This window comes from Bubalus bubalis, chromosome 2 (genome assembly GCF_019923935.1).
Source record: "Bubalus bubalis isolate 160015118507 breed Murrah chromosome 2, NDDB_SH_1, whole genome shotgun sequence".
Classification (NCBI taxonomy): domain Eukaryota; kingdom Metazoa; phylum Chordata; class Mammalia; order Artiodactyla; family Bovidae; genus Bubalus; species Bubalus bubalis.
Window position 1 is genome coordinate 158,932,656 of NC_059158.1, and position 27,578 is coordinate 158,960,233.

General features: G+C 46.8%; 1 protein-coding gene across 3 annotated transcripts; it reads left to right on the forward strand.

The window, feature by feature from the left end:
- The first annotated feature begins 1 nt into the window (after position 1).
- Positions 2–27,031, forward strand: STK36 (serine/threonine kinase 36). 3 transcript variants are annotated; one of them, XM_006048170.4, is made up of 27 exons: positions 2–136; positions 734–903; positions 1,831–1,971; positions 2,084–2,161; positions 3,300–3,430; positions 3,670–3,919; positions 6,876–6,969; positions 7,251–7,420; positions 7,587–7,774; positions 8,280–8,379; positions 10,164–10,307; positions 15,236–15,415; positions 16,242–16,339; positions 16,823–16,928; positions 18,428–18,578; positions 19,044–19,171; positions 20,017–20,121; positions 20,478–20,576; positions 20,664–20,752; positions 20,997–21,060; positions 21,245–21,355; positions 22,553–22,627; positions 23,065–23,239; positions 23,498–23,645; positions 23,838–23,985; positions 24,524–25,270; positions 26,677–27,031. In XM_006048170.4, the coding sequence occupies exons 2-27, from the start codon at positions 820–822 to the stop codon at positions 26,818–26,820; spliced, it is 3,948 nt and encodes a 1,315-aa protein (XP_006048232.3). In that variant the 5' UTR covers positions 2–136; positions 734–819; the 3' UTR covers positions 26,821–27,031. The 3 variants fall into 3 exon arrangements, with proteins under 3 accessions (XP_006048232.3, XP_025134032.3, XP_006048231.3); XM_025278247.3 differs by lacking the exon at positions 2–136 and adding an exon at positions 206–315; XM_006048169.4 differs by lacking the exon at positions 2–136 and adding an exon at positions 210–309.
- The last annotated feature ends 547 nt before the right edge of the window (positions 27,032–27,578 follow it).

Below are 27,578 nucleotides of genomic sequence, written 5' to 3' on the forward strand. Positions count from 1 at the left end.
GGTCCTGATGGCCAAGGGACGGTTCGGAAGTGCCCGTAGGAAGTGCCTATGGGCGGCCCACTGTCTCGCCCACACCCCTGAACCTCTTTGTTCTCCGAACCTCTGACCAGTTCTACCGAGTAAAATTGGTAACAGTGTGAGTCTAAAGAGACCGGCAGTGGGGGTGGAGAAGAACGCTAACTCAGGCAAAGTACGAAGGCAGCCAGAAGGGGCGGAGCTGAAGGCCAGGGCCGACGTCCCTCGGCCTGAGGAGCTTGAAGCTCCTAGGCTGGGAGTAAGGGAGGGACTCCTGTCCGCTGAGCGCGCGGGGTGAGGGTGCAGAGGAGGGTGGCAGTGGCAGGAACTTTGGGGTGGCTGGAAGGGGCGGGGTCGGTGGGCGAGGCTGGACGGAGAGGGGCGGGGTCGGCGGGAGCGAGGCTGGGCGGAGGGGGCGGGGTCGGGGGGGGCGTGAGGCTGAGTAGAGGGGGCGGGGCCGAGGGGAGAGGCCGAGTGAAGGGGGCTAGGGTCGGGCGGGCTAGGCTGGGTGGACGGGGAATGGGTCTCGGGGTTGGGTGGGAACGAGGTTTGGTTGGGGGGCAGCAGGAGAAAAGGAAGACCTACAGGAGGCGGTCTGCTTCAAGATAACATCTTTTCATCCACTACACCCTACCTTGTTTATGAGACCTGGATTGTTACGAAAAAAAAAGAAAAGGCAAGGCGGCTAACGTTAACCTTTCTTCTGTGCCCGAGCCAGGCCTCCCAGATGTGTGGAACTGTCCCTGGAGCTGAAGCCCTTCGTCACCATCTCCCTTCCTTCAGAGTGATCCTGAAATCTCTGTCATGGAAAAGTACCACGTATTGGAGATGATTGGAGAAGGCTCTTTTGGGAGGGTGTACAAGGGTCGAAGAAAATACAGTGCTCAGGTGGTGAACAAGGAGGGACATCTCTTGGGTGGGATTCCACACTCTGAACCCCAGTGGAGTATGGGACCAGAGCAGTGACCTGTGTTCCTAAGACACTGACTCCTTCATACTTATGGAATATGAGCTCTGAAATTGGCTTACTTGGGTTCAGATCACAGCTCCACCACTTTCTAGTCTTAGAACTATAGACAAGTTACTCAACCTTTCTCTGTCTCAGTTTTCTCATCTACAGAACGAAATTAAGAATAGTGTCTGAGTGATGGGGTTTGAGGATTAAGTGTGATGTCACACTGAATCACTTGACACAGTGTCTGGTACCTAGCAAACAACAAGTTATTGTTAGAAGTAGTAGTAGTATCTGGGGCTTCCTGGGTGGCTCAGACTGTAAAGAATCTGTCTGCAGTGTGGGGACCCAGGTTCAATCCCTGGTTTGAGATCTGGAGAAGGGAATGGCAACCCACTCCAGTATTCCTGCCTGGGAAATCCCATGGACAGAGGAGCCTGGTGGGCCACAGTCCATGGGGTCTCAAAGAGTCAGACACGACTGAGCAACTAACACTTCCACTTACCATATAGGAAGGGATAAACCACTTGAGCTCTATTCTACCCTCTTAATTTTTCCTTCCTTCCCTTTCTCCTAAATCCCTTAAACCTTGAGTTCTTTATCCAGATCAGAACACCTGTCCCAGAATCCACCAAAAGGATCTAACTGACAAAGGCAGTTTCCTCCTAGGGCAAGAGGCAGGGGAAGCCTGGGTAAGGTCAGTTGGAGGCTACCCATGGAGGGTACCATGGGTAAGGTGGATTGGGAGACTAGCAAAGTACAGTGAGAATTGTTCTCAGACAATCTAAAGTCAGCTCCAGAGCCCTGATGCTGATGTTTCAATAGTTCGATTAGGCCTTGACTCTTGACTTTACCACTGACAGGTGGTGGCCCTGAAGTTCATTCCAAAATTGGGACGCTCAGAGAAGGAGCTGAGGAATCTGCAACGGGAGATTGAAATCATGCGGGGTTTGCGGCACCCCAACATTGTGCATATGCTTGATAGCTTTGAAACTGAAAAAGAGGTGTGCTTTGGTTTGGGGGGTCACTTCTCCCCAAGAGGAAGGGTCCCAGGAATTTCCCAGCCCCAAAATGCATACATTTGGAGCCATCAGCAGCACTGCCTATTCCCTGCAGGTGGTGGTAGTGACAGACTATGCTGAAGGAGAGCTCTTTCAGATCCTCGAAGATGACGGAAAACTTCCAGAAGACCAGGTATTCCCGGCTCAAACTTCTCCCGCCCCTGACCTCTCCTCAGGTTAAGAACTGTAGGGAGAGCTGAGGGTGCAGAGAGTCTCTATTCTGAAATCTCCTGAGTAAAATATAAGAGTCTGTGTGTATGTGGAGGCAATGTGGTATGACAGTAAGGTATGTGAAAACTGGAACCCAAGTTCTCTGAATACAGAGATTAGGTCTGACACTTTCTAGCTGGGTCTTCTTGGGCAACTTAGTTTAGCCTCTCTTTACTCAGTTTCCTCATTTTAAAATGGAAATAATAATAATGTCTACCTCGTAAGGCATTAATGGGAAGATCAATGAGTTGATTCATGTAAAGTGTTTGAAAGAGTACCTGACACACACTATTCAATAGTTAGCTATTATTTTAGGGAGCTAATATTATTCCTGTTGTTAGGCACCTTTAGGAAAGAAGTCCAGGTGTGGTGGTACCAGAGAGACAGGAAGGGATAAGAGTTGTGGTTAAGGCAGGATTTACCACCAAGACACAGTAGTTAGCAGTAGGTTGAACACATTCTCCAGCCATATTCATTCCAGGGATTTTTGTGTACTCTGGCAAGTAGGCCCCCATCAGGACTTCCCTGTCACAGCATTCTGCTTCCTTCCAAACAACCATCATTATTTGTAAGTCATCACCTTGTTTATTTTGTCTGTCTTGTTTGTTTGGCTACAGCTCTTGGGAACAGGGACTTTGTTTTATGTAATAACAGTTAATATATATGAATATATAATTCATATAATATATATGAATGCTTACTAAGTTCCAGGCACCATTCTGAGTGTTCCATCACTTTACATGCTTGAACTCATTTGAATCCTCACAATCATCCTATGAGACAAGTAAAATCATTATTGTTGCCTTATCAATAGATGATGAATCTGTGAGGCACAAGAAAATTTGCCTGTGGTCATGCAGCTAGTCAGTGAGACTCAATTTATTTTCCTCAAACAAATGAATAAACAAATGAAATACAAGAACTAGGAAAGATATGGTGTGATGCTCTGGAAGAAAGGGAGGGAAGAGAAGGTCATGTCTACAGAACTATTAGGGTGGAGTCCTTGGGCTCCTTCCTTTTACCTCTCCTTGCTTCCTCCCACCTGACTGTTTGACCTGTAGGTTCAGGCCATTGCTGCCCAGTTGGTGTCAGCCCTGTACTACCTGCATTCCCACCGTATCCTCCACCGAGACATGAAGCCTCAGAACATCCTTCTTGCCAAGGGTGGTGGTATCAAGCTCTGTGACTTTGGGTGAGGAGCCTGACCTTGTGTCGCCACTTCTGGTTTTGCAGGGAGCCGTGTACTGTATACTTGACTTCCCTGGGCCTCCTTTTAGAACCTGGGCTGGAGAATGGGATTCCTCCTGGGTCTTTTAGAAGGCATTCTCTCTGTTCAGGTTGGGGAGATCTCACACAGTAATAGTTAGCAGTGAGCAGCTCTAGTTTTTACTGAATATCTTCACTCCATTGCCATTCCATCATCTCCTGCAGGTTTGCCCGGGCTATGAGCACTAACACAATGGTGCTAACATCCATCAAAGGCACACCACTCTACATGTCCCCAGAGCTGGTGGAGGAACGACCTTACGACCACACTGCGGACCTCTGGTCGGTGGGCTGCATATTGTATGAGCTGGCAGTAGGCACCCCTCCCTTCTATACCACGAGCATCTTTCAGCTGGTCAGCCTTATTCTCAAGGACCCTGTGCGCTGGCCCCCCACCATTAGTCCTTGCTTCAAGGTAATGGATACTGACAGATTGCTTTTGCATCAGAAACCTGTCTCTGTCCTATTCCCTTTTCCACAGTTTTTTTTCCCAGAGCTGGGGTTGCACTTTGAAGTTACTGAATTAATGCAGGAGCTGGGGCAAGCTGCCTTGCCTTTGTACTGCAGGGGCTTATTCTGGGAGGGTGACCTAAGGTCTGCCAAGCCTTCGAGTCTTCCAGGTGGTCCTATATCAAAATGAAGAAGAAATGTCAAGATCCCAGAAACAGTTACTGCTCCCTTTCAGTTCAGTTCAGTTCAGTTCAGTCACTCAGTCATGTCTGACTCTTTGCAACCCCATGAATTGCAGCACACCAGGTCTCCCTGTCCATCACCAACTCCCGGAGTTCACTCAAACTCAAGTCCATCAAGTTGGTGATGCCATCCAGCCATCTCATCCTCTGTCGTCCCCTTCTCCTCCTGCCCCCAATCCCTCCCAGCATCAGAGTCTTTTCCAATGAGTCAAGTCTTCGCATGAGGTGGCCAAAGTATTGGAGTTTCAGCTTTAGCATCAGTCCTTCCAGTGAACACCCAGGGCTGATCTCCTTTAGAATGGACTGGTTGGATCTCCTTGCAGTCCAAGGGACTCTCAAGAGTCTTCTCCAGCACCACAGTTCAAAAGCATCAATTCTTCGGCGCTCAGCTTTCTTCACAGTCCAACTGTCACATCCATACATGACTACTGGAAAAACCATGGCCTTGACTAGACAGACCTTTGTTGGCAAAGTAATGTCTCTGCTTTTTAATATGCTATCTAGGTTGATCATAACTTTTCTTCCAAGGAGTAAGCGTATTTTAATTTCATAGCTGCAGTCACCATCTGCAGTGATTTTGGAGCCCAAAAAGTAAAGTCTGACACTATTTCCACTGTTTCCCCATCTATTTCCCAAGAAGTGATGGGACCAGATGCCATGATCTTCGTTTTCTGAATGTTGAGCTTTAAGCCAACTTTTTCACTCTTCTCTTTCACTTTCATCAAGAGGCTTTTGAGTTCCTCTTCACTTTCTGCCATAAGGGTGGTGTCATCTGCATATCTGAGGTTATTGATATTTCTCCTGGCAATCTTGATTCCAGCTTGTGCTTCTTCCAGCCCAGCATTTCTCATGATGTACTCTTCATATAAGTTAAATAAGCAGGATGACAATATATACCCTTGACGTACTCCTTTTCCTGTTTGGAACCAGTCTGTTGTTCCATGTCCAGTTCTAACTGTTGCTTCCTGACCTGCATATAGGTTTCTCAAGAGGCAGGTCAGGTGATCTGGTATTCCCATCTCTCGAAGAATTTTCCACAGTTTATTGTGATCCGCACAATGGCTTTGGCATAGTCAATAAAGCAGAAATAGATGTTTTTCTGGAACTCTCTTGCTTTTTCCATGATCCAGCGGATGTTGGCAATTTGATCTCTGGTTCCTCTGCCTTTTCTAAAACCAGCTTGAACATCTGGAAGTTCACGGTTCACATATTGCTGAAGCCTGGCTTAGAGAATTTTGAGCATTACTTTACTAGCGTATGAGATGAGTACAATTGTGTGGTAGTTTGAGCATTCTTTGGCATTGCCTTTCTTTGGGATTGGAATGAAAACTGACCTTTTCCAGTCATGTTGCCACTGCTGAGTTTTCCAAATTTGCTGGCATATTGAGTGTAGCACTTTCACAGCATCATCTTTCAGAATTTGAAAGAGCTCAACTGGAATTCCATCACCTCCACTAGCTTTGTTCGTAGTGATGCTTTCTAAGGCCCACTTGACTTCACATTCCAGGATATCTGGCTCTAGGTGAGTGATCACACCATCATGATTATCTGGGTCATGAAGCTCTTTTTTGTACAGCTCTTCTGTGTATTCTTGCCACCTCTTCTTAATATCTTCTGCTTCTATTAGGTCCATACCATTTCTGTCCTTTATCGAGCCTGTCTTTGCATGAAATGTTCCCTTGGTATCTCTAATGTTTTTGAAGAGATCCCTAGTCTTTCCCATTCTGTTGTTTTCCTCTATTTCTTTGCACTGATAGCTGAGGAAGGCTTTCTTATCTCTTCTTGCTATTCTTTGGAACTCTGCATTCAGATGCTTATATCTTTCCTTTTCTCCTTTACATAGTCTCTATTCTCCTAATTTCCTATCAGATGCAATGTCCGAATGATTTCTAGATTTGCCAACAGAGCCATCAGTCCTCTTCCTGAAAGGAACAATCTTTAGATATCCAAATGGCCAGAGCTAGTGGAGCTAGCTCACTTATTAGGAGCAGAGTATAGAGATGGTGACTGTTCATTGCAGTTAAATCTCAGTAGGCCAGGGAGGGAGGAAAAAGAGTTGACCCTTTTTATTTCAAGGGCCTGATTTGAGCCTTCAATAAAGTCTAAATGCAGCCTTCTCCCAGAGTAAAATCTCATTATAACTTTCCTTTATTTTAGCTAAGATGAAAAGAGACAAGTTTCTCCCAAACCTATTTAGTTAAGGAGGCCCAAATAATGACCAAAAAGAATCTGAACAAAGGAGGGACTTCTTTGGTGGTCCAGTGGTTAAGACTCGGGCTTCCACTGTAAGGGGCATGGGTTTGATCCCTGCATGGCGAGCATACAATAAATAAATGTGTGTGTGCTCAGCTTTTAAGACATGTCTGCTGGAAGAATGCACTCTGGGGACTTCCCTGGTGGTCCATTGGTTAAGAAACTGCTTTGCGATGTAGGGGACGTGGGTTGGATCCTTGGTGGGGGAACCAGGATCCCACATGGCATGGAGCAACTAAGCCCATGTGCCATAGCTAGAGAGTCTGTGCTCTGCAACAAAAGCTCCCAAGTGTTGCAACTAAGATCCAACACAGCCAAATAAATAAATAAGTTTTTTTTTTTAAAAAAGTCTTGGTTGACCAGTTCTGATGAGTTTGAGAGCCCATGGAGAAGCGCAGACTGATGAGGTATCCTTTCTTTCCACAGAACTTCCTTCAGGGACTGCTCACCAAGGACCCCCGGGAGCGTCTGTCCTGGCCAGACCTCTTACATCACCCCTTTATTGCTGGTCGAGTCACCAGTGAGTCCTTAGGGTTCCCAGCGCTCTCGCACTTCTACCCAATATAAGCCCTGGCCCCAACATCTGGATCCAACGTATATTCTTTACCCCTCCGGCTTGAATTTTCTTTTTAGCCTTTTGCATGACCCTTGCACTTCCCTTGCAACCCCCTTCCCTCTTTGTCACTTTGACTGAAGGGCCTCTTTGCACAGAAGCCTGAAGATGCTACCATTGTTTCTGGCCAGGTGGAAACAGTGGCACAGCTCCAGCATGATCATGTGTTCCCTCTTCTCTTTCTGCAGTACTAACCGAGCCAGCAGGCCCAGATTTTGGTACCCCATTCACCAGTCGCTTACCCCCAGAACTTCAGGTCCTAAAGGACCAACAGGCTCATCGGCTGGCCCCCAAGGGCAATCGATCTCACATATTGCGGCAAGCCTGTAAACGCATGGCTGAGGAGGCCAAGCAGAAGGTGAGTGGGGGCAGAGGGGTATGTGTGACCTAGCCAGACTAGTGACTGGGGAAGCTAGAGCAGGAGGGTGACTTTCTAGGGTTGGGAAAGGGCTTCGAATGAAATTCATAGTGTCTTATGGCAACCAGATAGTTCTGACTCAGTGTCTCCTGCCCATTTCCTGCAGAAACACCAGAACACAGGACCTCCCCTTGAGCAAGAGGATAGGACCAGCAAGGTGGCTCCTGGCACAGCCCCTCTGCCCAAACTCAAGGACACTCCTCAGGAACCAGGCCTCTTAACTGGGGTTGTAGCATCAGAAATGAAGAGCAGCTGGGCTGAGTGGGGTGCTGGAGAGGCGCCCCCTGCACCTCGGTGAGGAGGGTAGAGCCCAGGATCTATAGGATGACATGATTTGCAGAGCTTTGGCTCCAGTCAAAGCAAATGCAGCATGGTTCCTGTCACTCATCACTGCCTAAATGTGGACAGGGCTCTGGGAGTCTAAGTTTTGGGTTCTTGAATTCTGATTCTAGATGCTTTCCTGATTTCATCAGGAAACATGGTAACTTTCCTTTCTCTATGTCTCAGTTGTACATTAACCAAAAAGAAAAAAAATCATCTCCAAACACACGGAAAGATTATTTGAGTTGAGAGCTACAGGGGAAAACCACCAAGGTAGATATGAAAATAAGGTTCACAGTGGGAGGCAGTCAAGGATATGTGTGTAATGAACATATGCTGTCCTGGCCAGATCCTAGAAGATCTCCTCTAGCCAGTCCTCTATGGCTTTCCATTCCTACACTGGACCTAGAGGGAGGGACAAGTTAACACTAAGCCTCACAGGTCTGGAACTCATCCTACTCCCTGCTTCCTCTGGCAGGGAAAACTGGATCACTCAGGACTGTGAGCGAGCGTTCCCAGAGCTGAGGCCAGAGGTGATGGGCCAACAGAGCCTTGATGCAGTGGATCTGGAAAATGAGGTGAGCCCTAGAGGTTCCTCTTGACTTTGTGCCTGCCATGGGTGTTAGGTCTTGGTAGTGGTTTTCTGTAGCAGTGATTCCCAACCATCTAAGGATGAGTCCCCTTGTGTTAAAAATTGCTTCCTTCTTATTCATAGATTTTAATTGCATAGTATGTGAACATTTAATTATAAAAAATTGGAGTACATTAGTAAAAAGGAAAGTCCCCCTTAGCCTTATCTCAGTCCCAAGGTATCTGTCTCCTTCCAGACTTTCTGTGGTTTTATATGTATGTATGTAGCTACATAGAATATATCGTTTGGCTGTTTTTACATTACTGAGTCCAGACTGTAGGTATTGTTTTGCCTCATGCATCTATTACTGTATAATCTGTTGTTAAGATTTTTCTACATCTACTTTAATCTTTTGTTTTTTTAGGGTTTTAACTTTTTATTTTGAAAAGGTTTCAAATTTAAAGAATAATTGTGAAAATAGCACCAAGAATTCCTATATACCCTTTTACTCAGATTCACCAGTTGTTAAAATTCATTTTAGGGTGAGTTGCAGATATGCCCCTTCATTGCCAAAGACTTTAGTGCATATTTGCTAAGAGCTAGGTGATGCACTTGCACTACCTCAGTACAATTTATAGAAGTCAGAAATCTGACATTGATATGGTTCTGTTCCTTAATCTACAATCTATATTTTGATTTTCCCAATTGCTCCAGTAATGTTTATAGCAAAAACACATTTTCCTCCCAATCCACAATCCAGTCCAGTGTCATTCATTGCATTTAGTTGTTATACCTCTCTCCTTGTTTTTCATGATTGACAGTTTTTAGGTGCCCAGGTCAGTTATTTTGTAGAATGTTCCTCAGATTGATACTTCCACATGGTTAGATTCAAGTCATGCATTTTTGGTAAAAACGGTACATGAGTGATGCACTGTTAGTACTACGATCTTTTTTTTTTCCTAAGATTTGCTTGTTTGTTTATTTTTGGCTGTGCTGGTTCTTTGTTGCTGCATGCAGGCTTTCTCTAGTTGCGGCAAGAGAGGGCTACTCTCTAGTTGCAGTGAGCAGTCTTCTCATAGCGTGGTGGCTTCTCTTGTGGTGGTGCACAGGATCTAGGACACATGGGCTTCAGTAGTTGTGGCATGTAGGCTTAGTTGCCACACGGCATGTGGGATCCAACCTGTGTCCCCTGCTCTGGCAGGCGGATTCTTAACCACTGGACCACCAGGGAAATCCTAGTCTTTTTAATAACTTCTTAGTGTTTCCTAACATGGATGTGCCATGATTTATTATTCCCTTACTGACTAGCTTTATGATGTTGTTATTATAAACCATGCAGTGGACATTTTCCTAGGTATCTCTTTATGTACACATGCTAGTGTTCTCCAAGAGACTTTTCAAGACCTCTCACATACTGCCAATTGTATCTTTTTAAATTGGTGGCTGAAAAAAATACAGCTGTGCCAAAGGAGTCACTGGCTTTTTGCAGTTACTTCATGATTCCCTGGGCTTCCCAGGTAAAGAATCTGCCTGCAATGCGGGAGACCTGGCTTGGATCCCTGGTTTGGGAAGATCCTCTGAAGAAGGGAATGGGAACCCACGCCAGTATTCTTGCCTGGAGAATCCCATGGACAGAGGAGCCTGGGGGGCTACAGTCCATGGGGTTGCAAAGAGTCCATCATGACTGAGCAACGAACACTTTCATTTTACTTTCATGATTCCCCAGGGTGGGAGCTATTGCCTCAAACCTAACACACGCCTCCTGACCTCTTTCTCTCCCCGATACCTCAGGAGCAAGACAGCGATGATGAGTGGCAATACCTGCTAGAGACTACCGAGCCTGTGCCCATCCGGCTGAAGGCCCCTCTCACCCTGCTGTGCAATCCTGACTTCTGCCAGCGCATCCAGAGTCAGGTGCATGAGGCTGGAGAGCAGGTAACTGGCAGAAGGATACCATGGATGGGACTGGAGACTGTTTTCACAGATGAGGTGTTAAAAAACATTAATTAGCATAAGGAGAAAGTCCCTTTCCAATGTTCTTTCACTACTGTCTGTTTAATTCAGGGAGGCTTGGTAATTTCTTTTAGTAATACAGAAAGAGCAGACCTTGGGTTTCTCTTTCTAAAGGGAAAAAGTATTCTTCAGAGCAAGGATAAGAAAGCTTTCAGCTGTAACCTTTTTAGGTATTGACTGCCAAGAGGGAAAAAAATGGAGGATATCATTTAATTGTTTCTTTTTTTTTTTTTAAGATTTTTTAGATGTAGACCATTTTTAAAGTCTTTATTGAATTTGTTACAGTATTGCTTCTGTTGTTTTATATTCTGTTTTTTTGGCCAGAGGCATGTGGGAGCTTAACTCCCTGACCAGGGATTGAACTCACACTCCCTACACTGGAAAGCAAAGTCTTAACCATTGAACTGCCAGGGTAGTCCCATAACTACTTCTCTAATGAGAGAAAACACATTTCTACAAAATTTTTGACAAAATTAAAAATACAGATGTAACAATTTATTTTATTTTCTAATACAGATATATTAATGATCACCATAATTCAGCTTTAGAATATTTTCATTACCCTAAAAAGGTAATTCCTAGCTATTTACAGTTAATCATCATTCCTACTCATAGCACTTACAAGGAGTTTCTGTCTCATAGATTTGCCTTTTCTGAACATTTCACGTAAATGTGATCATACAGTGGATAGTCTTTGGCTTCTTTCTCTTAGCATGTTTTTTGAGGTTTCATTCATGTTGTAGCCTGTATCGGTACTTAGTTCCTTTTTATTGCTAATTAGTATTCTATTGTATGTATATATCACATTTTGTTTATTTGTTCCACCAATTGATGGAAATTTGGGTTGTTTCCACTTTTTGGCTTTTATAAGCAATGCTACTTTGAACATCCATGAGGAAATCTTTGTGTGAACATATGTTTTCCATTTCGTTTCTGGAAAAGGTCAGTTTTCATTCCAATCCCAAAGAAAGGCAATATTCAAACTACCGCACAATTGCACTCATCTCACAGGCTAACAAAGTAATGCTCAAAATTCTCCAAGCCAGGCTTCAACAGTATGTGAACCGAGAACTTCCAGATGTTCAAGCTGAATTTAGAAAAGGCAAAGTAACCAGAGATCAAATTGCCAACATCCATTGGATCATAGAAAAAGTAAGAGAGTTCCAGAAAAACATCTACTTCTGCTTTATTGACTACGCCAAAGCTTTTGACTGTGTAGATCATAACAAACTGTGGAAAATTCTTCAAGAGATAGAAATACCAGACCACCTGACCTGCCTCTTGAGAAATTTGTATGCAGGTCAGGAAGCAACAGTTAGAACTGGACATGGAACAGACTGGTTCCAAATTGAGAAAAGAGTATGTCAAGGCTGTATGTTGTCACTCTGTTTACTTAACTTCTGTGCAGAGAACATCATGCGAAATGGCAGGCTGGATGAAGCACAAGCTAGAACCAAGATTGCTGGAAGAAATATCAATAACCTCAGATATGTAGATGACACCACCCTTATGGCAGATAGCAAAGAGGAATTGAAGAGCCTCTTGATGAAAGTGAAAGAGGAGAGTGAAAAAGTTGGCTTAAAACTCAACATTCAGAAAACTAAGTTCATGGCATCTGATCCCATCACTTCATGGCATGTGGAAGGGGAAACAATGGAAACAGTGACAGACTTACTTTTCTTGGGCTCCAAAATCACTGTAGATGGTGACTACAGCCATGAAATTAAAAGACTCTTGCTCCTTGGAAAAAAGCTGTGACCAACCTAGATAGCATATTAAAAAGCAGAGACATTACTTTGCCAACAAAGTTCCGTCTAGTCAAAGATATGGTTTTTCCAGTCGTCATGTATGGATGTGAGAGTTGGACCATAAGGAAAGCTAAGTGCCAAAGAACTGATGTTTTTGAACTGTGGTCTCAGAGAAGACTCTTGAGAGTCCCTTGGACAGCAAGGAGATCCAACCAGTCCATCCTAAAGGAAATCCGTCCTGAATACTTATTGGAAGGACTGATGCTGAAGCTGAAGCTACTGTACTTTGGCCACCTGATGCGAAGACCTGACTCATTGGAAAAGACCCTGATGCTGGGAAAGATAGAAGGCAGGAGGAAAAGGGGACAACAGAGGATGAGATGGTTGGATAACATAATCGACTCAATGGTCATGAGTTTGAGTAAGATCTGGGAGTTGGTGATGGACAGGGAAGTCTGGTGTGCTGCAGTCTATGGGATCGCAAAGAGTTGGACACTATTGAACAACTGAACATTTAGTTTTGAAATGAAATGAATTTTTTCATTTCTCTTGGCCCTATGCATGGGAGTGGAATTGCTGAGTCAGATAGTAAATTTATGTTTAAGAAACTGCTAATCGGTTTTCCAAAGTGGCTATACCATTTTGCATTCCCAGCAATGTATGAGGGTCCTCATTTCTCTACATCTTTGCCAACATGTATTCAGTTCAGTTCAGTTTAGTTCAGTAGCTCAGTCGTGTCCGACTCTTTGTGACCTCATGAACCACAGCACACCAGGCCTCCCTGTCCATCACCAAATCCCGGAGTTTACCCAAACTCATGTCCATTGAGTTGGTGATGCCATCTAACCATCTCATCCTCTGTCGTCCCCTTCTCCTCCTGCCTTCAATCTTTCCCAATATCCCATCCCTCCCAACTTCTCTCTTTTCAAATGGGTCAGCTCTTCACATCAGGTGGCCATAATATTAGAGTTTCAGCTTCAACATCAGTCCTTCCAATGAACACCCAGGACTGATTTCCTTTAGGATGGACTGGTTCGATCTCCTTGCAGTCCAAGGGACTCTCAAGAGTCTTTTCCAACACCACAGTTCAAAAGCATCAATTCTTCGGTGCTCAGCTTTCTTTATAGTCCAACTCTCACATCTGTATATGACCACTGGAAAAACCATAGCCTTGACTAGACGGACCTTTGTTGGCAAAGTAATGTCTCTGCTTTTTAATATGCTGTCTAGGTTGGTCATAACTTTCCTTCCAAGGAGTAAGCGTCTTTTAATTTCATAGCTGCAATCACCATCTGCAGTGATTTTGGAACCCCCAAAAATAAAGTCAGCCAACATGTATTATTATCTGTCTTTTTGAATATAGTCATCCTAGTGAGTGTAAAATAGTATCTCATTGCTATTTTAATTTGCATTTTGCTAATGACTAATGTGAGCATTTTTTCGTGTGCTTACCAGCCATTTGTAGATCTTTGGTGAAATATCTAATCATTTGCTTTGCTTATTTTAAAGTTGTCTTCTTATTGAGTTGTTAGAGTTCTTTATATATTCTGGATATAAGACCTTTATCAGATATGCGATTTGCAAATTTTTTCTCCCAGTCTTAATCTGTCCTTTTATTCTTAGAAGAATGTCTTTTAAAGCACAAAGGTTTTGGAGTTTGAAGTCCAGTTACCATTTTTTCCCTTTGTGGATTTTGCTTCTGATATTATATTAAGAAATCTTTTTTTAAACCCAAAGTCTTAAAGATTTTCTCCTATATTAAAAAAAAAAATCTTTCCAGAATTTTAGCTCTGATGTTTAGGTCTCTGACTCATTTTGAGTTGATTTTTATGTGTATTTTGAGGTAGGGATCTAAACTCATCTTTTTGCATGTGGATATATAATCATCCCAGCACCACTGGTTGAAAAGACTCTCCTTTTACCATTGCATTGTCTTGGCACCCTGCACCTCTCATTTGGCCCCTACATGGCCTCCTTGTGTCAGATAATTTTTCAGTGGGAAAGGAGGTTAACAACTCTGCCTCCAGGGTAAGACTTTCTGAGTTGGAATTCCAGCTGAACTACTGTGTGTGTTTATTTATTTATGGCTGTGCCAGGTCTCTTGCTGCCAGGCTTTCTCTAGTTGTGGTGAGTGGAGACTACTCTTGGTGGCAGTACAAGGGCTTCTCATCGAGGTGGCTTCTCTTGTTGTGGAGCACAGGCTCTAGGGTGCATGGGCTTCAGTACTTGCAGCTCCTGGGCTCCAGAGCAAGGGCTCAGTAGTTGTGGCGCATGGGCATAGTTGCTCCTCCTGGGATGTGGGATCTTCCAGGACCAGGGATCAAACCCACGTCTCCTGCATTGGCAGGAGGATTCTTTACCACTGAGCCACCAGGGAAGCCCCCTGTGTGTGATTATTGACTGTTTACTTAACCTGTCTGGAAGCTTCAGTCTGCTTCTCTATGAAGTTGGTAATTGTATTTACTCTACAATAACTGAGGTTATTGTAAAGATTTGAGTAAATAAATGAGCAGATTTAGAACGGTGAGTGGCATATTGTCAAGTACTTGATGTAAATGTTAGTCTTCTTTTGAAAAATAACCTTGTAAAAAATAACCATTTAAATATAGTACTGTCCTTAGCTTATAAGCTGTATGAAAATAAGTAGTAGGCTGGATCTGGCCTGCAGGTCGCAATTTGTTAACCCCAGAGGCAGAGCTGAATAATACTGTTTTGTCTGTCTGGAGTTGAACAGCACTGTTTTGTGCCCATTGTTTTTAATTGTCAGAAATGTGCGTGTGGTTTCATTTCATTTTATTTTAAGGTGAAGGGCTGGAGAAGGAAGGAAGCAGATAGGAATGGTGACTAGGTCTGTCACTGACTGAGGGGGAGATCCCGCTCCCCCTTAGTCACCTCTAAGTCAGGGGCCCTGGCCACCTATAGTTCCCTTTCCTGGTGCACTTTCCCTGTTTCTCTGTTCTCCTTCTCTGGGTTTTAGATTTCCAAAAAAAGGAGTAAGAACACTGGGTCTTCTTTGTCAGCTTCTTGGGGACACTTGGTATCTGTAACTCTCTTTTATCTCTCACAACATGGATTACTGTCTCTTTCCTTCGTGTCACCCAGATCCTAAAAGGCGCCCTGGAGGGTGCTCCCCGCATCCTTCCTGCACTCCGGGTACTGAGCAGTCTCCTCTCCAGCTGCAGTGACTCTGTTCCCTTGTATTCCTTCTGCCGTGAGGCCGGGCTCCCTGGGCTGCTGCTTAGTCTCCTCACACACAGCCAGGAGAGCAACAGTATCCAGCAGGTAAGTGCTGCCTCTCAGGACTGACCGGCATTTCTTCTCTTTGGATTTCTTTTCTTCGAACTGCCATCTCTATCGGCCCCTCTGCCTTTTCTTTCTCTTCTTCCTATCTACTTAGTAGATTATGAGTTGCAAATTCTCACGCCTTCCGAGGCCAGGCAGATAACGTCATCAGGGGAGTAGACTGTGTGTGACTGTATGAATAGCAGGAATGTGAAGAACTGAGGTCCCGTGCCCAGGCCCATCCAGCTCACTCTTGCTCGGTGGGAAAATGGGCTTATGGTGCCACATCTTCCAGTTTTCTGAGAGAAGCTGGAAATCCAGATTTTTCTGTGTAATTTCTCAATATTCATAGATTAACTCACCCACAGACACTATCCTGTAAATGGTCATGGAGACGACCAGCAGGAGAGCTCAGGTTGAGACTCAACATCCATGTGCCCATGCTGTGTCCCGCCGCAGCTGAACCGAGAGGCTGGAATGCAGAAGTGTTTACTGGGCCAAGGCTCAGGTGGCTGGAAGTGCACTCTGCTGATGAGTGTTAGTCTTGAGTGTTTTTAAGGCATTTAGAAGAGAATTTGTGCTATTTTGAAAAATATAACCTGCTATACTCCAAAATGTTGTCCAGACCAAACAGGACACATTTTGGGCTGTTCATAGCCTGTTGGCCACCACTTGTGACCTTGAGATCTCCTCTCTCTGTCTAAAGGTTCTCTTCACTCTGTCCCTTTCTGTTTGGTCAGCCTAACTGGATCTCTGACCCATTTTTCCCTTGGTCTTTGTTTCTGTCCCCTGAGTTTCGCTAACTCTCTGTCCTCTTCCCTGGCAGCAATGTTGGTATGGGGCCTTCGTACGGGACCTGGTGGCTGTGATTCAGGCCTACTTTGCCTGCACCTTCAATCTGGAGAGGAGCCAGACAGGTGACAGGTGGGATGAGAGGCAGTCTTGCGCTGCTGGCCAGTTTGGCTTCAGTTCCTACCCCCATTTCTTCCCCTCCCCATTATGAAGAGCCTAAGTAAGGAGAAGCCATGATTTGTGACAGGTTTAAGGGTCAGCTGAGTGACCTCTCAGAGTATAGCAAGTCCTTTTTTTTTTTTTTTTCCAGCAAGTCCTTTTAAGGACCTTGAGTCACCTCCAAATTTGCCCACAGAATTTCAGGTTCTAAGGGTCAGCAGTAGTCACCATACACTGAATGGAAGGCTCAGGGTGGGAATAAGCTAGAGAAAATGGCAGAGAAGAGGCCTGGAGGTGTGTATGTGAGACCCTGTGTGTATGTGTGAGGAGAGAGAGGGAGAGCATTCTGATGTGTTCCTTTGCAGAGATTTTCCTACCCGCCGTGAACTGACCCATTCACCACATGTGGGCATTTAATAGAGAGATGAGAAGAAACCAGGACTCATTTTTTTCCAGCCTACAGGTATTTCAGGAGGCCGCCAGCCTCTTTCTGGACCTGTTGGGGAAACTGCTGGCCCAACCAGATGACTCCGAGCAGGCTTTGCGGAGGGACAGCCTTATGGTAATCTGCTCTCCCTTCCAGATTTCTATTTCTGTTTTTCTCCATATTCCTCCCATTCTGTTTCTCATGACTGTATAGAGTTAGATCAAGTAATACAACAAATGTCTGTTGCCTGCCAACTATGTGCTGTATACCATCTGAGTTAGAGGAAGTCTGTATCTTCAAGGGTCAGGGCTAGTCTAGTAGGATAAATGTGATAAAGGACAACAGTGTGAAAAGTACAGTAGAAGGACTTCACTTGTGGTCCGGTGGCTAAGACTCCAGGGAACTAGATCCCACATGCTGCAATCAAGATGGTACAGCCAAATAAATAAATATTAAAATAAAATGTATAAAAGTAATAAAGTAAATTAAAAACACTAGAACTTCATATAAAACACAGAAGCACCACTGAGGAAGACTCACACTACCTGGAGTGTCATAGGAAAAGTCTTTTTTTTAGTTTTTGGCTGCACCACACAGCATGCAGGATCTTAGTTCCCTAGCCAGGGATCAAGTCGGGACCCGCCCCCCCCCCTCCCCTCCCCCCTCCTTGGGGAAGTGTGGAGTCCTAACCAATGGATTATCGGGGAAGTATGTAGGATCATAGAAGAAATCTTGAAGAAGGAAATCATCTCTGCTAGGATTTGAAGGATGCCCAGAAGTTTGCCAGGTGGATGAGACAAGGAAGCAGGCAGGACGTTCCAGGCAGAAACAGTAATGTATATTAAGGTGCAGAAGCAGTATGCAGTGTGACCTATTTTAGGGAACCACAAATAGAAGTAATTTCTTCTTGAATAGACTTACAGATCAGCTAGTATTCCCAACCTTGTTTGTCCTACAGACTAGCAACCTAGATGGATCAACTCTGCATGTGAGGGACAGGAAGGGAGGATTGAAAGAGAAAATAGCCGAGTTCTGACTGGTCTCAGAAGAGACAGTTAAGAGAGGAACGTGTGCAAGGAAGGAAACAATTGTCTGATTAGTTTCAGACTGGCAACTGGGAGCACAGATGTGGGCTGCAGTCCTACCTTCAGCTAGCAGTCCATTCAATCCCTTCTAGTCTGGGAGCCTGTCTTAACATCACTCATCCTTTCTGGTCAGGAAGCTGTTAATGTCTAACCTAAATTTTGGCCAGTAGTGACTCCCATTATTGGTCAGCACTTCTCATATGTCACTGTGCTGTGAGTAGCATGGGGAGTTTGGAATAAATTCTGAAGACCGGGTTGGGAAGGACCCATGAATCCCCAGGAATTCTTATATTCGGGGTCCACGATACTACTTTGAGAAATATCATTTAGGGAGCAGCTGATCAAAGTAGGATTGACACCTAAAAATCCTGTTCCCAAACATGAAGGCAATTACTCTGCACTTTCTCTGTGAGGAATACTTAGAATTCAACAACTGGTCCCCCTGGGTTTTCCTCCTCCTTTCTCAGGTTCTCCGGGAACGCTTGCTCCTTACCCTGAGTCCAGTCTGGTTTCTGATGTGCTAATGTGAACCCTGCCTGTCTCCCCTAGTGCTTTACTGTTCTGTGTGAAGCCATGGACGGGAATAGCTGGACCGTCTCCAAAGCCTTCTACTCCAGCCTGCTGACTACACATCGGGCTGTGTTGGACGGGCTCCTTTATGGCTTGACAGCTCCACAGCTCCCTTTCCATAGCCCCCCAGGTAACGGAAATGGGGAAGGGAGGTTCTCTTGACTGACTTGTCAGCAGGACCAGCACTGCTCTTTTTCCTGCCGGTTGCCTAGAATAATGTCTGGCATTTAGCGAGTGTTAAGTAACTATGACGGAGAAGGCGATGGCACCCCACTCCAGTACTCTTGCCTGGAAAATCCCAGGGACAGAGGAGCCTGGTAGGCTGCAGTCCATGGGGTCGCAAAGAGTCGGACACGACTGAGCGACTTCACTTTCACTTTCATGCATCGTAGAAGGAAATGGCAACCTACTCCAGTGTTCTTGCCTGGACAATCCCAGGGATGGGGGAGCCTGGTGGGCTGCCATCTATGGGCTCGCACAGAGTCAGACACGACTGAAGCGACTTAGCAGCAGCAGCAAGTAACTATGAACTGAGAGAAAGAAGGGAGAATTTGAAACAACCCATGCCTTTCTGCATTCTTTGCCTTTTGCACAGGAGCCCCCCAGGTGAGCCAGCCGCTTCGGGAGCAGAGTGAGGATCTGCCTGGAGCCATTTCTTCAGTGCTGGCGGCCATGTGCACAGCTCCCGTGGGGCTGCCAGGCTGCTGGGAAGCCAAGGAGCAGGTCTAAGCTACAAATTTTTTTTCAATTTTTATTTTAAATTTTATTTATTTATTTATGGCTGCTCTGGGTCTTGGTTGCTGCATTCAAGCTTTCTCTAGTTTCAGAGAGTAGGGGCTACTCTCTAGTTGCAGCGAGTGGGCTTCTTATTATGGTAGCCTCTGTCGTTGCAGAGTAGAGGCTCTAGAGTGGAGGTTCAGTGATTGTGGTGCATGGGATTAGTTGCCCTGCTGCATGTGGGATCTTCCTGAGCCAGGGATCAAACCCGTGTCCCTTGCACTGGCAGGCAGATTCTCGACTACTGGATCACCTGGGAAGTCCTGAACTACAGTTATTTGTTCTTGTTGTCGCTGTTGCCAGAGTTGGGGAGGTTGGCCCCAGTGTCTCAGAAAAGCAGAAAAACAAGCTTCTCTGTCTGCCTTTACTCAGTACTTCCAGAAGCAGATGCTAACGACTAGGTTTGGGCTACTTGTCGAACATGATGTAGCCAGAATCCCAGGGCCCTTGGCCAGCTGATAGAAGAGCTCCATGACAAACTGCCCATGTGGTGGGGTGGCTGATCTGAAGCCACCAGTGATGCTTGCTCAAGGGTTCAGGGTTCAGATTTCCCACTCCCTTTGGCCAGCAACACTTTCCTCTGTACCCACCTGCAGTGGGACTTACCTAGGCCTTGTCTTTTGCTTTTCCACTGAGCATGAAGACTGGGGATAGAATGAGGTCTGAGGTTCCTGGTGAATCTGGGGAAGTGTGGCAAGCAAGGGGTTGAGAGTCCTGATTAGTTGGAGATATGAGAAGAATAGGATTGGAATAAAGGGAATGGGATTGAGTCTTCAGGTATGTCTCCACAGATCGCTCAGCATCTGGCTGATCAGCTCACCAAAGACAGCAACCACCTGAGGTCATCCCTCATCTCTGCCCTGCAGCATCCCATCTTGTGCCTACCCCTTCTCAAGGTACTGCCTGCCCAGAACTCTTGGCCCCTCAGATTTCTTTTTCACTTCCAGGAATGAGAAAGAGAGAGAAAGAGACACTGAAAGAAACAGAGAGAGATGAGAGACATCCCCCCCTGTTGCCCTCCCACAGAGGAGGACCCCTTTTTGCTTTTAAATCAGTTAAGCTGAGATAGCCCAGCTGTCAGCCAGTCCTCACTAGAACTGAGACATGTCTGTATCTCAGTCTCTCAGCAAGAGGTGAACATGGCCTGAATTTCTCTGACACCCCTAGATCTGTCAAGAGGCTAGCCTGCTTTCAGCTGAGCCTTCCGGTCTAGGACCTGCCTCCCTGACCAACTGCTTCCCACACCCCTTAGGTTCTCTACTCCTGCTGCCATGTTAGTGAGCGCTTATGCCATCTTCTTGGGCAAGAACCCCTGGCCTTGGAGTCACTGTTGAACTTGGCTCAGGGCAAGGTAGGCCAGTGGCACAAGTGGGCATCTCTTAGGGGGTCCCACCATCTCAATCAGAGGACACTCTGATGCCTTGGGTTTCCTTTATAGGTAAAGGTAGTAGATAGGGAAGAGTCTACTGAAGTGACTCTCTACCTCCTCTCCCTTCTTGTCCTTCGCCTCCAAGATCTGCCTTCTGGGTGAGTCATAAAGTAGGGTCACCCTGACATGGATTATGTGGAGTGACACCATACAGCCTGTCCTTGGGAGGGACTAGGACAGAGTGAAGGTTTCTCTGCAAAGAAGAGACCTAGATTCCCACCAACTCTGTGCCCTGGAGGTGGACATGCAGCTTTGGTGGAAAGCGCCATCCACGGGAGAGGGCAGGTCACTCAGCAGCCTCCTTTCACACGGCTGCATCCCTGATGTATCTCCTTATTCCAGAATGGAGAAGCTAGGCAGTGAGATTGCTACCGTCTTTACGCATTCGCACGTCGTCTCTCTCGTGGTGAGTTCTCAGCGTTCATCTTCCTCCCCTTTTCACCCTATCATCCCACCTTCTGGGAGCGGGAGAGTTGTTTCCTAATGTGCAGCTGTTTGTGAGGCATTCTTCTGGAGACAGACACCCTCTCCACCTGTCCTGAGTACCATTCAGATTGGGACATTCCTCCTCCTCATCTGACTCTCCACAGAGTGCGGCGGCCTGTCTGTTGGGGCAGCTTGGTCAGCAAGGGGTGACTTTTGACCTGCAGCCTGGGGAGTGGATCGCTGCAGCCACACATGCCCTGTCTGCCCCTGCAGAGGTGAGTCCTCCCAGCGCTGAATGCAGAGATGTGTTTTCTTTGAGTCAGATAAGGTCTGTGTTCAGGGAGAAAAGCCTGAAGTTCCAGTAAGCCTGGAGGGAATCCAGGAGTCTTTCCTGTCCTGTCGTTCTGCACTCAGATAATATAGGTCCCTCTGAGCCCCGACTGTCAGGGCTTTAGATTTATTGTTAATACACAGGACCTCTGAAAGGGGAGGAAGAGGCATCGTCTTTCTCCCTCCTTCCCTCCCTCTTGCTCTCTCTCTCAGGCTCTGGCCCTTGCCTCCTGAAGGATCTCTACTCTCTAGTGTTCTTCCCTGATGCCAAAGTGAGCTTTCTTAAAGGAAAACCTGCCTATTGCTCAACCAGTTGTTATTTCACACATAAATATGTGCTGAGTACCAGGCACTAGTCTTACCTATATGGATGGAGCTTGTGTAGGTCCTCAGTACCTTCCCACGGAGTTTCTGGGTTAATGACCACATTTGCTAGCAGGCTACACAGAGCTCATCCATTACCCCTGGGCTCTCTAATCCTCCTCTACCAAAGAGTCCACATTTCAAAAATTCACTGTGGCCTTTCATGACCTGTCTTTTATATAAGCTGTGCCTTCTTCCTTCCTTGTCTGCCTTTGAAACTTTGAATCCCATCCGTTTCCTACCTCTAAGGGCAAAGTTAGCATCTCAGCTATCCCTCCTCCCTCTCCACAGCCCCTACCTCACAGCCTTTTATTCAGTCAGTGTCTTCCTAAACTGTAATTGTTTGTGTGGCTGGTTACCCTACCAAACTGCGTGTCTTTAGGACAGATATAGTTGTTGAATGAATAGGCAGGAACCAAGACACACAGTGATAAAGAATCTGCCTGCCATTGCAGGAGCTGCAGGAGATGTGGGTTTGATCCCTGGGTCAGGAAGATCCCCTGGAGGAGGAAATGGCAATCCACTCCAGTATTCTTGCCTGGAAAATTCCATGGACAGAGGAGTCTGGCAGACTGCAGTCTGTGGGGTCACAAAGAGTCGGACACAATTGAGCACGCTGTGCATCCATCCATCCAAGACTCCTAAGTCCAGAAGAACTCTCCCCACTACTCTGGGCCAAAGAAGAGCTCCTTCTGCCTGACTTGGAGTTGGCTGTGCAGGTCTGTGCGGTCAGCTCACCCCTCTCAGGGATCTGCTGTCTTCCTGACTCTCTCTACCAGGTCCGGCTGACTCCACCTGGTGGCTGTGGATTCTATGATGGCCTCCTCATCCTTCTGCTGCAGCTCCTTACCCAGGTACAGCTGCATCCCAGGATGCGTGGGAACTAAGGAGAGAGAAACTGGGCGCTTTGGGGGGCCGCTGGCCAAGAGGAAGGAAGAAACCACACAGTCACCTCCCCTCTCAGAGTACCAGTGATGGCCTTAGATTGGGCCCATCTGCACCAGTACAGACCCTTTAAGGGGAACCATTCAGCTGCATCCCTTAGGATTCAGTGGAAAGAAAGCTGTAATTGCCTGGTTTCCAGTAAGCATACACATGGGTTGAGAGGTCAAGGGGGTTAAGATGTGATAAGAGAGAAAACTGAGACAACAGGGAAATCTTAGGTGGGAAAACAGGAAGAATTGTTTCTGGGACTCCCCTTCCTCATAGATCAGGAAGAAGAGTGAAAAAAAGGCATTTTTGACTCCTGACTTGGACCTCCCCCTTCTCCCCTTCTCAATTTTGGCTTTAGCAAGGGAAGGGTAATCCGATAAGGGACATGGCCAGCTCAGAAATGTGGACCATTCTGTGGCACCGCTTCTTCATGGCTCTGAGGCTCCCTGAGGAGGCATCTACACAGGAAGAGGAGGTGTCGCTCTCCAGCCCACAAAGCCCAGAGCCAGACTGGACACTGATCTCACCCCAAGGTATCTCACTTCCGACAGCGTGGCTCCTTTTGTCGGGCCAGTGTACTGATCCCTCTTCAAGAGGAAACAGCCTGGAACTGGGTTGGCCTATGGCGAGGGCTACTAGTGCTGCTGTCTTGGGAGGGGATGGCAGAGTCTGTGCGGGAGCTGCTGTAGGATGGGGAAGGGATCAGGGAACAGGTGGTGCCCCTGAGAACCATGGGGATGCATCTAGGCCTCTTACCTGCTCCACTGGGTCTCCACTGTTGGTGTTTTCAGGCATGGCAGCCCTGTTGAGCTTGGCCATGGCCACCTTTACCCAGGAGCCCCAGTTATGCCTGAGTCACTTGTCTCAGCGTGGAAGTATCCTCATGTCCACCTTGAAGCATCTGCTTTCGCCCAGCTTCCTGCATTACCTGGGCCAGGCGTGAGTTGAAAATTTCAATTCTGCTATTATGGATGGGATGGACGGGGGGGGCAGGCAGGAGAGAAAGAGCTGACAGCTTGAGCTGTGAGACAAGAAATATGATTACTGAGGTTGGGGAAGGAGGGTTGGGGGAAGAATATGGAAGGCTGGGTGAGCCAGACCGAGTCCATCCTTCCACTCTGCCCTCCTTAGGCCACAAGGGTCTGAGTTTCTCCCCGTCGTGGTGCTCTCTGTCTGCCAGCTCCTCTGCTTCCCTTTTGCCCTGGATGTGGATGCTGACCTCCTTGAAGGTGTCTTGGCTGACCTCACAGACTCAGAAGTCACCGCCCACCTACTGCAGGTACCAGGGAAGCCACCCAGGCAGGAAGGTGGTCAACCTTGTGTCACATTCACTTCTTGACAGCTCTAGGGCTCTCCCAGGTCCCTGGAGGCATATAGCATCTGAGACTGGAGTGGAGGAAGCATGCAAGCCTGAACAGAGGCCTGTGGTGGGAGCTTGGGCTGGTGACTCCTCTCTCCATCAGTCCCTTGTCTGGATTCTCTTGATTCTCTCATCCTGGTCTGGGCCCTGGAGACGCTGCTCCTAAGCCAGGAATTGCTTCTCTGGCGATTGTTGGCACTAAACAGTGAGTGAGTCTCTGAAGGCAGAGAGACCGAGGCCTTGCAGACTGCGGCCTGGCCTTGGGAAGGACACGTTCTCCCAGGCGCCAGGTTGTGTCTGTCCCGCGTGCGGTGCTGTAACTCAGGTCTTCCGTCCCCCTGTGGTGTTCTCTGCAGAACTTGGCTTCTCTCCCAGGTTTTGGGCTCCTTGTTATTTCTCAGCAGTGCATTCTCCCTCTCCCTCAACTGTTTTGCCCACACCCCTCCCCCTTCTTCAGGTCTGCTGCCACCATCTCCCATTGACACAAGCCGAGCTGCCCATCAGTCTCCTCACACGCCTGGCTCTCTCAGATCCCGCTTTTCTCAACCAGTTTGTGAACACAGTGGTTGCCTCCCCTAGAACCACTGTCTCATTCCTCTCCACTGCCCTCCTGGGTGACCAGCCTCTGCTGACATCTGACCTTCTCTCCCTCCTGGCCCACACTGCCCGGTTACTGTCTCCTAGCCATTTGTCTTTTATCCATGAACTCCTGGCTGGCTCCGATGAATCCTATCGGCCCCTGCGCAGCCTCCTGAGCCACCGAGAGACTTCTGTGCGAGCCCGTACTTACGGGCTCCTGGGACACTTGCTCCAACACAGCATGGCCCTGCGTGGGGCCCTGCAGAGCCAGGCAGGACTGCTCAACCTTCTGCTGCTGGGGCTCGGAGACAAGGACCCTGCTGTGCGGCGTGGAGCCAGCTTCGCTGTAGGCAACGCAGCCTACCATGCTGGTCCCCTGGGACCTGCCCTGGCAGCCGCAGTACCTGGTATGACCCAGTTGCTTGAAGATCCTCAGGCTGGTATCCGGCGCAATGCCGTATCAGCTCTGGGCAACCTGGGGCCTGAGGGTCTGGGGGAGGAGCTGCTACAGTGCCAAGTGCCCCAGCGGCTCCTGGAGATGGTGTGTGGAGACCCCGAGCCAAATGTGAAGGAAGCCGCCCTCGTTGCTCTCCGCAGCCTCCGACAGGAGCCCTGCATCCATCAGGTACATCCCAGGGGAAGTGTGAATCACCACAACAGGGCTGTTTTCACATTTTTTCTGAGATAGTCTAAGGAATTGGGACATCTGGAAACCCAAGCTGCCTCCTTCTCTGGGAGCAGGAAACTCAGGGGGCATGACTTGGACATGAGTTTTTCACCTAATATCTCCCACCGGGAGATGGGAAGGGGCCTGAAGAGGGCTCCACTGGGCTTGGAAATGCTTGGGTTGTCAAGGAGCAATGTTACTCTCTTCTGGAAGCTATGCAGGAGAGGGGGAGGGAAGACTAGAGGTGCTGAGGCAGAGAGTCATTTTTTTCTGAGGGCTATGAAGATGCTATCTTTTCTAGCGCTTACCATATTAAAAGTACCATGCTTAGCATTTTAGCTTCATTATCTGGTTTAAGCTATGCTTCTCACTTGGCAGGCAATGAAACTGAGGCACAAAGAATTTAATCACTTGTCCCAGTCACACAGCTAACATGTGGGATTGGACTTTTGAACTCAAGAGTCTGAGTCCAGAGCCCATGTTCTTTTTGGTCATGCCATTTGGGATACCAGATCTTAGTTCCCTTCCTGATTGAACTCGTGGCTCCTGAAGTAGATGCTTGAACTCTTAACCAGGACCCCTGTTCCTAGAGCCCATGCTGTTAAGCACTGCTTTATTCTGTTGTTGTTTTTTGCTCAATTTTCAGTATATAAACAGCCCAATTGAAAAGCACACATCTACCTAGGATAAAGTTGTGTGCTGTGAGTGCTTAGTCGCTCAGTCGTGTCCAACTCTTGAGACCCCATGGATTGTTGCCCTCCAGGCTCCTCTGTCCATGTAGATTCTCCAGGCAAGAATACTGGAGTGGGTTGCCATGCCCTCCTCCAGGGGATTTTCCCAACCCAGAGATTGAACCCAGGTCTTCCACATTGTAGGCAGATTCTTTACTGTCTGAACCACCAGGGAAGCCCATGATAAAGCTAAACCCCCAAATTATAATAGCTCCGTGTGGTGGCATTGGGCAGTTCTTGCAGAAGAGAAGTTTTGACAGGATGGTGATGATATATACTACAGAATTTTCTGTAGTCTGTGTGGGGAAATAATAAAAGGGATTTTTGGTGGTAATTCACACTGGTCTAGATCCATGGTTGGGAGTCTCACCTTCTGGCTGCTGCGTTTGTTATCTCTTCCTGGGGACAAGTTCATGGGTCCTTTGGTGCCTTGGTTTCATGGTCTGTGACCAAAGAGAATGGAAGTAGTCTGGTCATAGTGGTTCCTGTCTCCAAAATCTTTCTTTTCCCACATAATCTATTTTGAGTCCCCGAGAGCTCATATTCTTTTGCTTTCTTTTCTAGAGTGGGAATTGCTTGGCCAAACGAGAGTACTCTGCATGTCGTGTTTTGTCATCTCTCTCTGTCCCACAGGTGCTGGTGTCCCTGGGCGCCAGTGAGAAATTAGCCTTGCTCTCTCTGGGGAATCAGTTACTGCCACACAGCAGTCCCAGGCCTGCCTCTGCCAAACACTGCAGGAAACTCATCCACCTCCTGAGGCCAACACACAGCACATGACCCCAGCTTCCTGGGGTCCAACCTTCGTTGCCCTGCTGTTGCCAACCCTTCCTTCTACTCAACAAGCCACCTACTAAAGAGACTGAAACAGACAAGCTGCCAATCCACTGATTTGAGAACGAGAACCTAGAAGAGATTTATGTATAAAGCTCCTCCTTTCCCCCAGATTCAGGATGATTTTAACCAGTAAACTTCATGATTGTTGGTGCCAGAGGAGATGTGTTTTTTCTCTACATCAAAGGGTCTTTTCTCCAATAATGTGCCTTTAAACCCCAGGAGCATGCTTCCAGGACACCTTCTGCCTGAGAGGTTTTCTTCCTTTCTGGAGCTCCTGAAATTTTCCCAGCAGGTTCTTTTATTTAGACCTTATTTTCATTGCCCATTGTCTGTATTTATATTTTGGCAAAAATAACATGTTTTCTAGAGACCACCATAATTTCTTCCTATCCAGATTATTTCATTTCAATTCAACATATTTATTTGTTTTTTTAATTTATTTTTAATATTTATTTATTTTTAATTTATTTATTTGGTTGTGTCAGGTCTTTGTTGTGGCACACAGGATCTTTTTTGGGGGATGCACAGGTTTCTCTAGTTGTGGGGCGTGTGGGCTCAGCAGTTACAGTGAGCCAGCTCAGTTGCCCCAGTGCATGTGGGGTCCCAGTTCCCCAACCAGGGACTGAATTCATGTTCTTTGCATTGGAAGGTGGATTCTTAACCACTGGACCACCAGGGAAGTCCCTAAATTTATTTTTTTA

What these genes read in the sequence shown, in the direction of transcription:
- STK36 (XM_006048170.4), top strand. Translation starts at nt 820, where the DNA reads ATGGAAAAGTACCACGTATTGGAGATGATTGGAGAAGGCTCTTTTGGG. An exon ending in GAAGAAAATACAGTGCTCAG is followed by an intron (nt 904 to 1,830) that starts GTGGTGAACAAG and finishes TACCACTGACAG; the next exon opens with GTGGTGGCCCTGAAGTTCAT. An exon ending in TGCATGAGGCTGGAGAGCAG is followed by an intron (nt 10,308 to 15,235) that starts GTAACTGGCAGA and finishes CGTGTCACCCAG; the next exon opens with ATCCTAAAAGGCGCCCTGGA.